The sequence below is a fragment of the Abrus precatorius genome, unplaced genomic scaffold, assembly GCF_003935025.1.
Source record: "Abrus precatorius isolate BTA unplaced genomic scaffold, Abrus_2018 Scaffold2, whole genome shotgun sequence".
Lineage (NCBI taxonomy): Eukaryota > Viridiplantae > Streptophyta > Magnoliopsida > Fabales > Fabaceae > Abrus > Abrus precatorius.
The window spans coordinates 26,152,059-26,169,485 of record NW_020874362.1 but is presented as its reverse complement, the minus strand read 5'-3'; the positions used below and the strand labels follow the sequence as shown (position 1 = coordinate 26,169,485).

Genomic DNA, 17,427 nt, shown 5'->3' with positions numbered 1-17,427 from the left:
CCAGAAAAAGTTGAAGATAAGGATGAATAATCATTGCCTTAAAAGTAAGGACCTAGTTGCATGGTTAATAGAGGAATCAATCAGTATTTAATTTTAGTCATCTAATATAATTTTTAATTGTAGCTTAACTGATTTGATAAATATGTAAACTATTATTATCATGACTTTGTACTATTGTAAACTTAGGTGAAAACTTGTGTGGGCTTATAAGTATCAAGTGTATAATAACTAGTGAATTTTTTTAATCAAGCAAACACAAATATGTTCTTCCATATATCCATTTTTGTTTTTCAGTCTTTACATTACATTTTGCTTTGCATTTTCAATTAAGCCATTTACCACTCTTTGATTACAATCTTCCTTTTTTCCCTTATTTATAGCATTTCATTTACACCTTTTCTTTTACTAGCTATGCCTTTAGCTTTCAAATCTAGCTTAACTTTTTTACTTAGTTGAATTTCACATTAAACATTCTCTTTAGTAACAGCTAAGGGACATAATTCTTTCTATTACAAAATTGCTTGACCAACAGGAGATCTTTGTGTTTGTTATTGGCTAAATCATTTGATTCTAATTGAATTGTAGTCTATTGAACTTGTTAGTAAAAATAACACAAAATGTTATATATCTAAACAAATTATCAAACTTTTATGCAAGAATATAAAATGATATAGAGAACATGATTAGGTAAGTTAATAAAGATGGAATAATTTAACTTCAAGTATTTGATTCTCACTCCAATAATCTCCTTTGTAGGCAACCTATGAATATTAGCTATAAGCTCTTGTTGAGGAAAGTGATATTACCTTGGGAATTTAAGACTGTATATATATTTATGAACAAAATATATTTAGAGAAAGAATTAGTTTTATATAATAATAAAATAAATAACTTCTTAATCAAATAATCATCGATAATTGAGATTAAATATTACGTAAAGTTATATAATCATTTAAAACTATATAATGTCTATATTTTAATATTAATGATCATTTATAATAATGTTTAACAATATTAAAGGAGTATAGTGGTAAGTTTTACACTTTTACTTGCGAAAAAGATGCTTATTGCCTTGTCACTTTACTGTACTTTGTTATTGCAGATTTAAATATGGAAAATTTTATTCCCCTCTCATTCACGTGCATGCATGCTCATCAAGAGGGTCGCAGCACTATTTAATGGTGTAGTGTAGTCATTCTCACATGTTTGTGCCTACCTACTAACATTATGTTTGTATATTACGGATCCAAAGTTTGAAGCGTATACTGTGTATTGTCCTTGTAGTTGTTCAGTTACCATAACTATCTGCGGAAGCGTGGACTAATAGAAGAAAGACCATGCTAACAATTTAAATTGAAATTTTCATCATAGGAGAACATCTACAAGAAATAATTATACAAGTCTGGTCTTTATTTTATCTTCAAGTTAAAAATAGTTAACTTTTTATAATGTCTAAACTTTACTTACTTTATATATATGTATATATTAACATGTTTCAGCACTTGGTTTGTCTTTCTAAAAATTATGACCTAAATATTTAACCTGAATTTCTTTTAAAAAGCATATTAGTAATAATTTTTAATAACTTTACAAACTTATTTTTAAATAAGTTAATATAGGTTATAAACTTATAAATAGGCTAGCTACAATATGAATATATAATCCAAAAAAAGTTAATACAATAATAATATTTGAATAGACCGACACATGCAAGGTTTAAAGGATAACCTATATATATATATATATATATATATATATATATATATATATATATATAAAATTTATTATAATTTATTTTAATGTCATGTAAATTTTTTTTCAATAAACTAAGAAACTATGATAATTATAAATCATTTTCATAAATTTTGCATAATTTTTTTAAAAAAACGAGCTCTTATATTCCTGAGTTGAGGAAAAATATTAGTGAATTCTTTCTCTCCCCAACTCATTTAATAAACAAAATCAACATTTGGACACGGTTACTTTTATGTTTTTTGTGATAGTGCTATTACTAAAATTAAACAATCATGCGCTGAAAATTATTCCAAGATTCCTTATTGAAAAAGCTAGCTTTCTATAACCCTCGATGCTCCTTTTAGTATTATCAAAAGTACTAAGCTGATTACTCAATAGATGAAAAGTTTGTGCTGCTCTTGTCGTCGTTCAGCCATTTATGGATCCCAATTCCCATGCTTACACTTTTACATAAATCACGTTTATTTGAAACATTTTTTGTTATTTTCATACTAGGACATGTTTCGATTAAGTTATTTTAAAAAGTAAAAATAATGTTTGCTCTTTTTAAAGATTTTTTAAATCGTTTATAATTAATTACTCACTAAATAGAGTTTTTATGAGTCTTCCATATTTATAAAATATTAATTTTTTAATATATATTTAAAGACACACAATAAAAAATTAATAAATAATATAATTTTATTAAAAATTATGACATTTAATGTTTTCAACGTATTAGATCTTATAATATCCTATAATTTTATATAAAAAATATCATATATATTAAATATCCTTGAATATACGTTAAAAATTTAATAAAGTATTAATTCTTGGATATGTTACCTAAAATATGATCTCGTAGTTAGAGTATATTACATCATTTGGTTAGGTCATTAATATTTCCCAATTTAAAACTAACAAGAACAAAAGGAAGCAAAAAGACCATACGTTGCTTAGCTAGTTTTGGTAGAACTAGCTAACATAGCCAGTTCTTAACCATCATTTTAGGTTTATTTGTAGGAAAGAAAGGGAGGGAGCTAAGCATGTGAGAAAGAGAAACCATACAGATGCATCAATTGCATTTGTAGTGGAATCACTGAACCTACGAAGTGCCTCATGAGAGGCTGGGTATGATGAAGGGTATGAGTACCATAAGCCTAAACCCACGAAGCAAAGGTTCTTTTTCACTGTTTGATACATAAATGCTGATTGAACTGAACCAACATCCCTCTCCCTCCACACCATAATTCATAAATGCCCACATTTAAAGCTACAGATTTGTCTCCTCTGAGCCTTTTCACGATTCCTGTACCTCCTTAAATTAATATTCCAACTTCCTCAGTTGTAAGGTGGTTGAGAATTTAATGCAACTTCTTCAATGCTACCACCAGTAGCCATATTTCGTGGTCTCATGTTGGGCACTACCTTCTTTAAAAAACTCTAGACTTTAGAGTATCTATCTTTCTCTCTCTATCTCTTAGTTTTCTACTCAATATGTCCAACCCCATATCGTGTTTCTTCTCCATTCATAGATCACTGTCAGTCCCTTCCTACTTCTCTTCAAGTCATTTAAATCAAGGGTTACACTTATATATACATGAATATGAATGTTACATCATTATTGTTATTATTAGCACATTCCAATTTCCAACCCCCCCAAATTAAAAACATGAAGGGTCCCTTTTGAATTTTTGTTACCAATTGAAAGTTTGATTTTTATATTTTGATATTATTTGTGGTTGTTTCTTAGCAGATGGGTGGAAGAGAAGTTTAAGCTAGGCATGGTGGCAATGAGGGGTAGAGGGGACCGGTTCAACGGGATATTGGTCCGGTTCAATAAGAAAGCAGTGCTCAAAATGTTTGGGCCTTGCTTTTTGATTGAGCCGTGCCAATATCACGAGCCATTGCTCTTCACACCCCTGAAGTCTTCTTATCAAACACAAAGATTCATTATAGATGATTCCTTTCAATTCTTGGCCTGCTTTTTTATTTGAAGATATGGCTATGCATGATATGCAGGTTGTGTCCTCTTCATCATTCTCTCTTTCTTTCATATTTTCCTTTTATCCCCGTTCTCTTCTTTTGGTTTTTTTTTTTTTTACACGCATAATACTAATTGATGCTTTAAAGGCACTAGGTAAAAAATTTTAAAAAAAATATTAATACACTTTTCTTCTAACTTATAATTAAAAAATTATTTGTTATTTTTTTAACTAATGTGTGTTACAAGGACCTTCTCTATGAATACTATTTCTTTTATCTTTTTTATGTTAGGGTATGTATTTGATTTTGAGACACTACATCTTTCATTCAATTATTGGTCATCGTTAAAAGATAAATATTAACTAATATCTGTAGGATTCTTATTGATAAGAATCCTATTATAAATCGAGAAACAATTTAGGCAATGAAGCATGTGGAATGTTGGGTCTGACCGTGTGATAATATTTATATGTCTTAGGACACAACAGTTCTGTGTCATTCATACCATAGACACTTCTCATTGCTCATTTTGTGGCTATCAAAGTTTGATACACAGTGGAATTTAACTTTGTGCTGTTGAAGCCTTTTCTGTGAGTGCCTCTGTGCCTCTCTCTTCTTGGATGCATTATACTTTGTTTTTCTATACTCGCACGTTTCATTTTACGTATCAGATATCTGTTTCTATTTTTACCAAGTCTGCATATGTAATTTGCATATAAAGAGTACGTATACTTCAAAGATTGAAAAAACATACTTGGATCTAACGAGCAAAGAGTTGAAAAAGAAACAAAAACAAAAACACAGATTCTTAGTCGATGATGTGATATGTTAATGCTTAGTTCAAAACAGTTCATTTATACTAATTTATATTAATGAAAAAGGAAAAATTATTTTTTTGTCAAAATTATATGTATTTTTTTTATTAAAAACAATCATATTTGAACCAAATAAAACTGTTATGAATAACAATTTTTTCTTTAATTATTTTGATTTATCATCAAATTTTCAGACTACTTAGCTCACGGATATAATTGATTAAAGTAAAAAAAAAAAAAAATAAGGGGCGTTTGAAAATTGATAAAAAAATATTATTTGAGCTTATGAAAATAAATTCATGATGTAGTTTATTAAATTAATTTTTTTAACTTATTTCAATGAATTTTATTATCAAATTTATAACATAAATTTTTATATAATAAATGACAACTTATTAAATAAGTATTTAATTAAGGTATTTAAATGCTTATTAAGCCTATTTTCATTTTTGAAGCACCATATGTAGCATTGGCTAATCACCTTACAGTATTATTTTATAGAATAATTATATTTTCATAACTCATTTCGCAAAAAATTTTACAGTTACCGAAAGAGAAAAATAAATAAATAAAATTGAACGGTGCTTGATTTCTTTAATTTTTTAAAGTGGACATGAACACCTGCTTATTTTCTCAAGCAAGTAATAATTTTAATCATCTAGCTAGTTTATAGTTTAGTGTACTAGTTTAGAGAGAAGTTAAGAGATTTGAGTCAAAGACATGCATTCACCACATCTTGTCTCAGAAGATAAACTGTGAAACTTCATTGTGGAAATTGTTTTCTTTTATGTATGTTACTTTTTCTGTGTGTCAATTGTACTGCATTTCTGAAATTTGAAGAGGACTAAGACACTGGGATGGAATTGAGAAAATTGAAACTACATGTCATAGAAACATTTTAGTGTAAATATAACTTCTTTCACCTAAATGCCTATGCAAGGAATGAACAACATTCTTATGTAAATTTGAAAATTGATTCATTGCTAAAACTCATTTTCTCTGCGGGTTTACGTGTAATAAATGTTAAATATAATTTGATAATTGCATCTAAATTTTTGTCCTCAATTTTCTTTATCCTTATTTCATAATTTACTATTAAAACTAGTAAAACTGTTATCTTTTATTTATTATTTGACTATACTCATCCTTCGATACCTTCTAATTCAATCATTTATTTTATTTAAAGCTCAGTTTTTAACATATCCTATATATATAACACGTCTAATTTACATTAAAAATGAGAGTCTTGCTGAAATTTATCCACAATATGCATATATATTTTACGTTTAGTAATGGCAACAAAGACCATGCTATTTAATTTTACGTTTTTGTTGAGATAGAAAAAAAAAGGGAGCAAAATTATCTTCCCGTTTTTCTTATTTGCTTTGGCTTTTAAACACATCGTAGTTAAAAAAGATTGAAGCAACGAGTGTAATATAAAGGCAAAGGTATACTAAGATATAATATCATGTAGATAAACATTTTTTATTAAAAAATTAAAAAAATATTGATAATAATAAAAAAAATTATAAAAAAAATATTCATTTTTATTCCTAAAATAATGTACTTATCTTTTTAAAAAATAATATTAACATCTAAGAAAGCCCAAACGTAGACTTGACGTTCTCAAATTGTCAATACATACTAGTCCTCCTATAAACTGTGCAAGACCAAATTTAATTCATCATTTTAACATTCCGGTAATTTAATTATTTTTAGTTTTTTTTCTAGCTAGTCTGGAGGCATATATAACTTCAGATATATGTTTTTCTTCTTCATTTTTCAAATAAAATTCTATCTAAAACACATTAGAGTAATGTCGCTAACACATTTTAAATTTATTAAAAATTACAAAAATTTATGTGACTTTTATTTTTTTCTCACTTCTAAATTAATATCTGTCTCTTGTATTTTTTTAGTTTTTAATAAATTTTACTTAATAATAAAAAAATGTGTTATTAGTATTTCTCCTCACATTATTATCTATCTCAGTTGCCATATACATGTTTGCTAAAACCTAGTTATAACACTTATCTATTTTATATATTTATTTTTATTTTTGCTCTGAAGGTTATAACAACTTACGCTAATGGGTGAAACACATTACTTACACTTCACCTATTAACCTGAAGTTACCTCTGTTTGGCAGTTGCTGACTTACTTGAGTTTCCTCAGAGTTGGAGACAGAAGAACTAAAGATATATATATAACATGTTATGATTATAGTTTGAGTACAATCCTCTAGCAGCATATTAATATTGGTCTCTGGCTCTGCACATCCATGTTTTCTGCTACTTACAGCAATGAATTTGTACCAAGAACAATCAATGGAAAACAGTTCAACTTATTTCTGTTTCTGTGCCTTCATGTACCCATTCCCTTTGCCTTATTCTATAATGTTTTGGAAAATTATATGATACCGCAATTTGCAACTTCTTCATACACCTCCAAAAATATGTGATTAAATTAATTTTGAACTCTTAATTATAAATAAAAATGTGATTAAATTATAATTTTAACCCCCAAAAAACAAATAAAATAAAATCCTTTCTATTCAAATAAACGTCTCAATTTAGAAAAAGCCACACCGAAATCTCGGTATGGTCAATAATTAGGTTTGCAATTTTGAGCTACATACAAATAATCCAAGATGCGGATTAATTGATTTGACTTAAAATAATTCCTTACAGAGTATCCTTTCTTCTTTTCTGTCTTTATTTCAGTTTCTGTTGAATAAAATAAAATAAACATGGCCTTTGCCCTTCCATGAAAAAAAATCTAAACAAGACAGCTTAGTTTTTTTTTTTCGGTCAAAACAGAACAGCTTATAGTAAACGTGGTATTTCGCTTACTGATACAAGGTCCAAAACAGCTTATAAAATATATTTAATATTTTCACATTATATGTCTATACACACACAGTGAAAAACTCTTTTTTTTTAATTAAGTGGTTATATATACTTTTAATCAATGTTTTTTTTTTGTCATTAATATTTATATTATTTTGTAAAAAAACAAAAAAACACACACCTCAAGAAACCATATTCAAATTTACTCCATTCCATCATCATATATTTAAATAATGAAGTGATAATTTTATTCCATTTCACTTAATTTTATTTCGTTATATTTTATTCCACTCTAGCTAGTACTTACAGTAGAATATCCAAACAAAACTGAAGGTTTAAGCTCGTGTAACTTTTTTTTTCCCCTAGCGGATTTGCTAGTTCAATGATAGCAATGCCCACTAATTAAGCTATAACATTGTTGAAGATGCCAAAAGTAGAAGTAGAACAAGTAGAGATCATTGAGTCATTTCAACCAAAACAGAAAAAATCAACCTCAAGCAGAGGGGATAAGGTAGCAAAAGCCACCCAATTATATCTATTTATTAGGAGCTTGATAGCCATGAAACTATTAACAAACAGAATGGCCTTTCAAGCATCAAAGAATGGATGTGGACTATCTCGTGTCCTCTTAATAGCTGCTACCATGGTCAATCTCCTCTTAAAATGTAGAAGGTCCATGGGGCAAACACACTCTCTCACACGCTCTCTCTCTCTCTCTCTCTTGCTTTCTCGTGTAAAATGATATTTCTCTATACTGCACAAAACTATATAGAAAAAGAAAAAGAAAATCTTGCAGGCTTTGATTCATGGCCGTATAGTGATAATCTTCCCGAGTTAGGAAGGACTCTGGAGTATACCTCCTAGAAAGAGGCACTCCACAAAGCATTCTCACCTTCTCCACACCTCCTATGCACCTCTTTGATCCTTTCAGCAGACCTACAAATTCCACTGCAGGTCCAATCAAATGAAGCAACACAAATATTGCCTGCCTGGGCCTTCCACTCACAATCTGCACCAATTCAATAATTTGTAAAAAAATTGATATGATCACATAAATTATTTAAAGGGGTCAATATAGGAAGAATTTAGAAAAGCTCATAGAGAGCTTATCTGAATTTATGAAAATAGCTTATAACTCCTATAACTTCTTGTTAAGCTTATTTCAGTAAACATTTTAGTATAATTTATCAAAATAAGTTCTTTTTAACTAGTTCTAATAAGTTCTATAGTCAAGTTTATGGTATAAGTCTTCATGATTTAATAGGTCATTAAATAAGTACTTAATTAAGCTGTTTATCTAAACTTGTTTTAAAAAATATTCAAGAAAAATATTCACCTGGAGGAGTGCCACAGCAAAGTCTTCGATCATCTATATGTTCCACATCAAGTCCAATAAACCAAGATCCCAGTGACACATCCTCATTGGCATACTTGTGAAGAACATTCCTGAGACATATATACATATACAACACAATATTAGAACTTTATAGTCCATTGATTTGATTTCATTCATAATTTATCCAGATGACATGGAGTAGAACTTACTGGTTTATTGATATGTATGTAGCCAAATCGTTTGAAATGGCATACAACTGCCCAGTGGCATGACGGAAGTACTTGTTTCCAGACTCCCCAAACTTCCAATGCTCCGGTTCATGGTACCTTACCCCTCTGTGCAACAAAGTAGGTTGGTGAGAAGCTAAAAGTCAACGAGTTTTAGCACTTCAATTAAACAAAAATGTATTTCTCACTTTTGAGATAGGACAGGTCCAGATTTCATGCATCCAATGTATATCCGTTGTTTTGATCGGTGTCTAACTAGAGTTTCTCCCAGTGTTGCTGAAACAGAAAAGAATAGGATATTCAAACAAAAAGTACATAAAAAAACATCATCATGCATACTTACTGTGGAAACTCATGTAGAGTGTTTGGTAAAGATCTAAGATGCCTATTAAGGAGTATTCATTTTATTAAATTGTTCGTAGGTGAACATGTTCAACACAGCCTAATAGCTTTGGTTAATTACAAAGTGCCAACTCCTCATGCTTTTGTATATACAGTTAAAGAGATAATCGTAGGTTTTAGAACTTTTAATACCTATATTTACATGAACATCATCATCAACTTTGACATAGAAGTCAGCATCCCACAAGTTCACTGCAGTGGCAAAGTATGTCTTTGTCTTTGCTGACAATTCAAGGTATCCTTCAACATGATTCTGTATAAAGCAAGTATAAAGAAGTAAAAACCCACAGCATTTTTCCCTTTCCCTTCAAAAGCTATGACATTGTCAAGTGATTATGAAAACAGTGAAAAAAAAAGTTGAAAAGAGAGACATAAGGGAGGGAAGCAACAATGAAACAAAAAGAATCATAGATGCCAAATTACCAGCCTCAAGAAATCTCCATGCTTTCTGTCCTCTGCTTCGATAGCTCTGTCTAGAATACCCCCTGATGTAGCACTAGACAAAGGAAAATAATAAGAAAAAAATATCAAATTTATAATTTCTAACATATTTAGAGAATGCTATGAGCCCAATGCTCTAACTTTTTTAAAAATAGATCAATCAGACAAAGGAGTGTGTTACTAGCATTTCTCATATATTTGTTAGTTATGACAGATAAATTTATGGATATGTCATATGTGTGCAGTAACTCTCAATGATGTATTTGGAAGACAAAAGTGCAATCTTTTACTGAAGCATGTTGAACTTGGATTGAGATTTGAGACAAAAGGATGATTATGTCACCAATTATGCAACAAAATCAATGAAAGAGAGATGAGATAGCTACCTGTGTCCAATTACAAAGCGGATGATAATTCCCTTTTCTTCCTCTAGCTTCTTTCTTTTCTCACCTATTATCAAGTTATCAGAAGAACCAATCGTCATAAACCAGTAAAATAGATTACATAGAATACCATAACAGAAAATATTAGGAAATGGGATCAAACTATGAACCTTGTGGCATCCAAGTAGCCCGAACCGAGTCCCTTCTTTTCCGGCTGCTAAATGCAGTATTAATACCTATGACCATTAGGTACTTTCTCTTACCCGATGATTCACTCATCCTTATATCGTCTGGAACAGGAGCACCATTTCGCAGAGACTCATGAGCTGCCCTTGCAGCTGCCAATTCCATCTCTAAATTCGAAATAGTCTTGTCCAAATTTCTACATTCAAATATATTACCATAAGTTTAACATGCAAAAATAACAAAAATTATGCGGGTCATAATCCTAATTTAATAATTTTCACTCATATTTTTGTAGTTTTTAATAAAATTCAACCAATAATAACTGTGTTAAAAATAGTACGTTACTAGCCCTCCTAAAAAATAATTAGACTTACAACAGTTTCATGGCACTGAATATAACTTACTGTATGGAATTATGACTCTTGAAAACTTCACTATAAATGTCTCTAGTTTCGCGCTTCATTTCCATCTCTTGCAACTAAAAGAGAAACCAACAGACAAAATTAAAAAACCAAAAAGGAATTTCATATGATAAATATAAAAAAGGTTCAACTACCATATATCATGAAAATGAAAGCGGTGCTTACAATTCTTGAATTACAACCCTCAGAAACTAGACTCAACTTATCATCATCTGTAGCTGTTGTTCGTGCAAGTCCTTTCTGTTCAGGAATACTCCATATCCTGTTATAAACATTAACATTTCTCATTAAAAAAGGTACCACAATAACTACCTTACCGGTTGCTATTGCAATATATTCAATGGTTAATATGATACAATGAAATATGCATTTATTAAAAAACTAACCCACCGACAAACAAGTTGGGTAACTTATATTGAATTAATAACAAGACAGATCCAAAAAATAAAGAATCATCTATTGGATCTAAATTAGGGTCTAAGTTACAACTTATAACTACCATAGAATAAAAGTGCGTGACAACTAACATAAACAGTATTTTATTTTCCTTTTTACTTGAAAAACATCAATTAAACTTTCAGACAGATTCATAAAAGATCAGTAATGAGAATTGAACCCGGTATTGAACACAGGAAGAGCTGTGAGACCAGACACCATAGTTCACTTGTCAATAAGAGTCAATCATAGAGGGTAGAGTTTGTAAGGGTGAAACTTTAAACCAAAAATTGGCATGATTTGTAATCATTCATGGTAATTGAATCCAGATCTAAAGCCGCTTTTTCTATGAGTTCTGGTGAATAAAATATAGGTGAGAGAACTACCACATAGGCAAGTCAATGAATGTGAAAACTAATAATTAAACAACCACAGAAACAAAAAAAGATCTGAGAATATTAATTTGAAGACAAAACCAACTCAGAAAACATGGGAAATTGCAAAACTAATTTGACTCGAACTAGCTTTCAGAAACAATATTAATCAAACTATGAAAATCGAGAAGAAATCATAACTAATCAATTTAAAAAAAGTGAAATGAATCAAAAGGAAAATGATGAACCTGTTAGTGAAGAGCATCCCAGCACAGAAACTTCCCAAGCACAGAAAAAGTGCCCATTTCTGCGATATAACGCTTCTAGAAGGAAAGTCTCCTCTGCTTTTCCAAGTCATTATTTTTTTATATTTTTCTTTTGGGTTGCTCTCTTATCAAAACAATCTTCAAGCTTGAAACTTCAACACGCAAAACCCATATACTACAAAACTGGGTTCCTGAAAGCGGGGTTGTCCTTCTGAAGAAGAAGATATGATGGGGTGGAGAAGGACAGAGAGAAAGAAGGAATAAGAACAGAAAGGAGCAGAACAGAAAGGAGCAGAACAGAGAGATGCTCTGCTTTTAACTTGTGATTTGTTCCTCTGCTTTTTCTTATGTAAGCTTTAGCTTGGCTTTGGTGTTATTTGTGCCTTCAAAGGTGTGGTGTGGTGTGGTATGGTAAGGGACGTCTAACACAAGTGAAGAGACTTCCTAACCGACCGGTTTTATATTTACCGTAATGCCCAAACTATCCCTGTCGGAGGCTTCCTTTCTTTAATGCAGATTCGGTAACAGTTTCTTTGTCATGACATTAATGTCCCTCTCTCTCTCTCTCTCTTCAGTTTTCTCTCTCCTCTCTTTCATATAACGATAACATGTGCAATACAAAGCTTATAAACTACCCAAAATTCATCTTTTCGCATCTCTTTTCCTATTCTTTTTCACGCTTTTGCTAACTAAGCTAAAACACCTATTAGTAACAGTGCTAAGAATGTATTTTTAATTATTAATGAAAATTTATTAAAATTTATAAAAATATAAAGGAAATTTATTAAATTAAGAAAGAGAAAAGACAGACTTACATATTTTTCACAATTTTTAGAAAAATTTAATAAATAATTAAAGATATATTTAAGAGAGTACTTACATATTTTTTTAATCATGTCCAATTCAAATTGAGTTGAATAAAATTATTACAAATCACAAAGTATTGTCTTGGGTTTATAATACAACTGTATTTTTTTAATTTTGATCGTAAAACCTCTTATTAAGTTGTAACGACCATCCTCTAATTGATCCATCTATATGGATCATGTAGGTTTTAATTTAAATTAAAATAAAAAATAAAAAACTCATTGCATTTTTATAATTTATAAAGTTTAGTTAGTTTAGTTAGTTGAGTTGTACATTTAATTCGTTTAGTTTAAATTATATGTAATTTTGGTTTATAATTTATTTTTATTTAATTAAGTTTTTTATTTTTAAAATTAAGTAAATTTAGTTTTATCATAATTTTTTTACCATAAAACTCGTTTTTATTTTTTAGATTCAATATTTCTATAATTTGAATAAATTGAATTGTTTTAAACCTTTTTTTTCATTCAAAATACACAAACTAAAATATCAAATATCACCCAAAAAAATTAAATTTTTTCTCTTCAAACTTCAATTTTGTATTCAATCTTTAAATTTTATTAAAAATTTGACCTCTAAAGATTTAAAATCGTTTTTACATTTCAAATCTATCGTAATGACATTAATATTTGAAAGGGATATAATAAATTGAGAAATTTAAATAGAAGAAAAGTGACACATAAATAAAATTTGTTTATTTTTAGAATATGAATGAATTTAATTGGTTTGAAACTTTCAAGAGATCAAAATTATATACAATCCAAATCCAAATTAAGAGATAAAAATATATATAATCAAAGGTATTTTAATTTTACTAATTCAAAATGCTTAATCTTTCTTATTTATACTGTGTTCATCCAAAATATCAACATATTCAAACCTACTAATTTGTAACATTATTAATAGATCAACCTATTGGTCCTATTCTATAATATGGAAAATTATAATTAAAAAATAATCGTATTAAATTCAATGATTTTTACTGTTCGCTTTTAAACACAAACCAAATTAAACTAAATGTAAATGATCTACTGTCACACCAATAATCTCAAGGACAGTGAGCCTAATGGGATTGTGGATGACAGTATATAGTCAAATGTGGATTATAGACAATTAAAATACTGAACATGTTCACATAATACAATTTAACGTCGCTTAACCACGAAAGCTTCTGGGGTTAAGAAGCATGTCTTCTTATTGGACCCCAAGAGAAAATGATACAAATGCTTATAGTAATTAATTAGAAGTTCGGGTCAAAGAGGGCCTTCGATTGTTCTACTTTCAAAATTACTAATACAAATACCTGTGGCACTTATTGTAAGTGATTTTTATATAATTTCAACTAAATAATTTAGATTCACTTTATTTAAATGGACGCATAAAATTTATTTGATAATAAATAAATATGTTACTAACATTGATTTGAAACTTGCATATTTTCTTTCGTAATTATTTGTAACTATTATTACTGCATAAACTTAAAAGAAAACAAAACTTCATAAATTACTTCAAATATTTATTTGAAAAGTTCGACCTGAGTGTGATGTGACATTAGAGAGAGGGTCTTGCTCTCAAATTTCAGTTAATTACTTGATTTTGTAGTTTGTTGATTTTTATAAAACATTCTAAGCAATTCAGTTTGAAAAATGTTAAGTTACGTATCATGAATTATATTGACATAAAAACAAATTGAAGGTAATATTTCGTGCAATTAAACCAACATTTAAAAAGGTTTTTGGTCTTTTGTTTTGGTTGGCTTTTTTCTTTTTGAGTAAATAGCATAACATGTTTGATTGCTTTCTTATCCTTGACAATTATATATTTAATAATAGTATTTTATGAATTTTAGAGGATAAAGCTGATATGGAAATATGCTAAAAGAATAAGCAAAAAACGAAGAAAAGATGATCAGCGACACAGCTAGAATTTAGAAAAGTTCTTTTTGAAGCAGCTATAAGTAAGTCAAGTGCAATACAAAATTTAAGATAATATTTTAGATTTTTATGATAGATTACATTATTCTACGTTATTTTAAAGAATATACATTGAACATAAACCAGATATCAACTTTAGAATTTAATGTTTCAATTACCCAAAAAATGGTTAATTGATTCCTCGCTCGAAAAGACCCTTCCTTTGAGGTTTGGGGAAGCGGGTGTCATGTTATTTTAATATATTTAATTGATTTGATTTTTAGATTTGATATACCATCTATATATTTTTTTACATTATTATTTAATATTTTGTTGATATATTGTCTTTAAGAATATATTTAAATTCTCTAAAATAAAGTATTCACGTTAAAAGATAAATAAAAAGTAGTAATAATAATTTAAAAAATTAATTAATATGATAAACTATTATATATTAGAAAAGTAATCAAATGATGTTTACCATTCAATGCAATTATTGAAAATAACCTTTAATTTTCATTAGTTATGCGAATTCGAACAACTGAATTAACCTCCAGAAACTCTAATAATTAACAAGCCTTCATTAGAAATTAGTAAATTACTCACCAAATCTCTAAATAAAATAAAATATATACATAACTAATAGGAGAATACTAATAAAAAATGACAACTAAAACTAAGTTGATAAAAAAAAATGGGCAAGTTAATCCGTCACTGATTTTCTTTCCTAACAATGACAAATAGTCCCAGTCAAAATGTTCTTCTAAAATTATCCATAATACTGAGTTATTTAATTCATTGATTAGGATATAATTCCACCCATATCTTAGAAAAACGTCTCTCCTTATAAATGTACATACATATATACGTACACAGATAAAATATTATAATAAAAGTTATTTTATAAAAAAACAAAAAAACAATTAAATAATTTATTTTTTACTTAATCAGTTAATAGAAAAACAGTGGGGAGGGCACGTGACTAGATTCGTGTTGTCAGGTTGCACGAGATCCCTTCTTCTCTTTGACGATCATGAGGAAGATGACACGTGTCAAAATATCATTGACACAGTGAACCAAATATTAGAGTACTTCTACGTTAGATTGATATTATGTTTGAAGTGTATTATTTTTCTGATTATATGAAAAAATGTTTAAAATATTATTTTTCATATTTGTTATAAATTAGTTTATAATTTTTGTTTTTTAATAAAATATTTTATTTATGATAATTAAAATTTTGAAATTATTTAAAAACATTAACTTAGTTTTTGGTTTAATTTTACTTTTTATTTAATAATTAATCATTTCAAATATAAAATTCATTCTTATAAATTATTTTTATCCTTTTTATAATTTATCATAAATAATTTTGAATAAAATCAAAATAAAATAAATTAACTTAAAATAATTTCTCACTTATTCAAACTAAACTACAAAGTGAGCATATTTTTATACGCATATATACAAACTAGATTAAGTTTAACACATTTTCAAAATTAAATCTAAAATTTGATCTAATAAAATAAAAATGACTTTTCAGTTTTAATTTTTTATTTAATTTCAATTAGATGGATTCACGAACAATTTTATGTTCTCTAAATCAAACGTTTTCCTAGGCAATAAAAAAGATCCAAAATACAAATTCTATAATAAAAATAGGATAAATTATTAGTTTATAAATAGAAGGTTCAGTTCAGAAGAAGGATAGCATCTTACTTATTAATTTGAATTTATGTTTCCCAAAACAATTTTCTATCTTACGTTACTAATTTTTTTATAGACTTATAATTTTATTAACTTGTTTTAATTTTTATATGATAAAAGCAAGCTTATTAACAAATATTAAAGTAAATTGCTTATCCAAAGCTACTATTAATGTACGCCAATGTATGAGATGTATCTGTAGTGATGCATGTGGTGGAAAGCATGAAAGCACTTGAATAAGACACGGTGGTGATGAACTCCATGTGTTCCATGTATGATTGCAACTAGTTAGTAGTTTATGTTCAGTTTCACATGTTTATATATCAGACTGGGGCATCATTTGCCGCCTGCACATGCATATGTCACACAAACATTCCAGCGGATCATGGCTCGCAACAGAGTCATAAGATGAAAAATCAAGCTCACCACAGCGTGGAAAAGTAACATGCTATTGCTGGTGGATCGCCCCACTCTGTAATGGGTTTTTTTTTTCTTAAATAATATTCTTTTTTTCTAACTTTTACTAAATTTTAAGTTTTTAAAATGATTTTATAGTCTAAATTTCTTATGCATTCTGAAATATTTAAATATAGAATAAATTTTTAAACAACTAAGCCTTACGATTATACGAATACATTGCTGCTTACGATCAATTGTATGAAAATTGTCTTGTTGCCGTCGACATGACATGTGGATCCTCATATTTATTATCACGTACCCACTGCCTTAAATTTTCTACAACATTTTTGTTAATATATATAAACTTGTTTACTTGCCAACTTTTGCATTTATTTGCCATGGTTAGCAGGAGATTTTACAAATATATTATTGAATTTAAAATATTTATCATTCATAAAATATTTGATTTTGTATTATTAGTTTATGCCTGTCTTCTATTACTCTTGGAATGCAATATGATTTTCAAATAATTAAAAATATTCAGCAATTAACTCAGATAAACTCTTTTAAAAAACTCAAATTTTCATGACACTTATTATTTTATTCAAACATAATTAATAACTTAAAGCAGCATTACACTTGTATAATTATTTTTTGCACACAAAAGAATTCCATTTTTAATTAC

At 28.3% G+C, this 17,427-nt stretch overlaps 1 protein-coding gene across 2 annotated transcripts; it reads right to left on the bottom strand.

Annotated features, from left to right (window-relative positions):
- Nucleotides 1-7,771: 7,771 nt before the first annotated feature.
- Nucleotides 7,772-12,289, bottom strand: LOC113857727 (probable beta-1,3-galactosyltransferase 2). Of its 2 annotated transcripts, none has more exons than XM_027489885.1 (11): nucleotides 11,839-12,289; nucleotides 10,947-11,043; nucleotides 10,764-10,837; nucleotides 10,344-10,555; nucleotides 10,177-10,240; nucleotides 9,773-9,845; nucleotides 9,482-9,602; nucleotides 9,136-9,223; nucleotides 8,930-9,055; nucleotides 8,721-8,830; nucleotides 7,772-8,393 (listed from the first exon to the last, which is right to left on the bottom strand). In XM_027489885.1, exons 1-11 carry the CDS (start codon nucleotides 11,946-11,948, stop codon nucleotides 8,245-8,247), a joined length of 1,224 nt encoding a protein of 407 aa, XP_027345686.1. In that variant the 5' UTR covers nucleotides 11,949-12,289; the 3' UTR covers nucleotides 7,772-8,244. The 2 variants fall into 2 exon arrangements, with proteins under 2 accessions (XP_027345686.1, XP_027345687.1); XM_027489886.1 differs by having other exon boundaries at nucleotides 7,829-8,393; nucleotides 10,764-10,828; nucleotides 11,839-12,037.
- Nucleotides 12,290-17,427: the final 5,138 nt, after the last annotated feature.

Coding starts and splice junctions, on each gene's coding strand:
- LOC113857727 (XM_027489885.1), bottom strand. CDS start 11,948: ATGACTTGGAAAAGCAGAGGAGACTTTCCTTCTAGAAGCGTTATATCG. Junction 9,846..10,176: donor CGCTTTGTAATTGGACACAG/GTAGCTATCTCA, acceptor TCCTTTGTCTAG/TGCTACATCAGGGGGTATTC. Junction 8,831..8,929: donor ACATACATATCAATAAACCA/GTAAGTTCTACT, acceptor TATATGTCTCAG/GAATGTTCTTCACAAGTATG.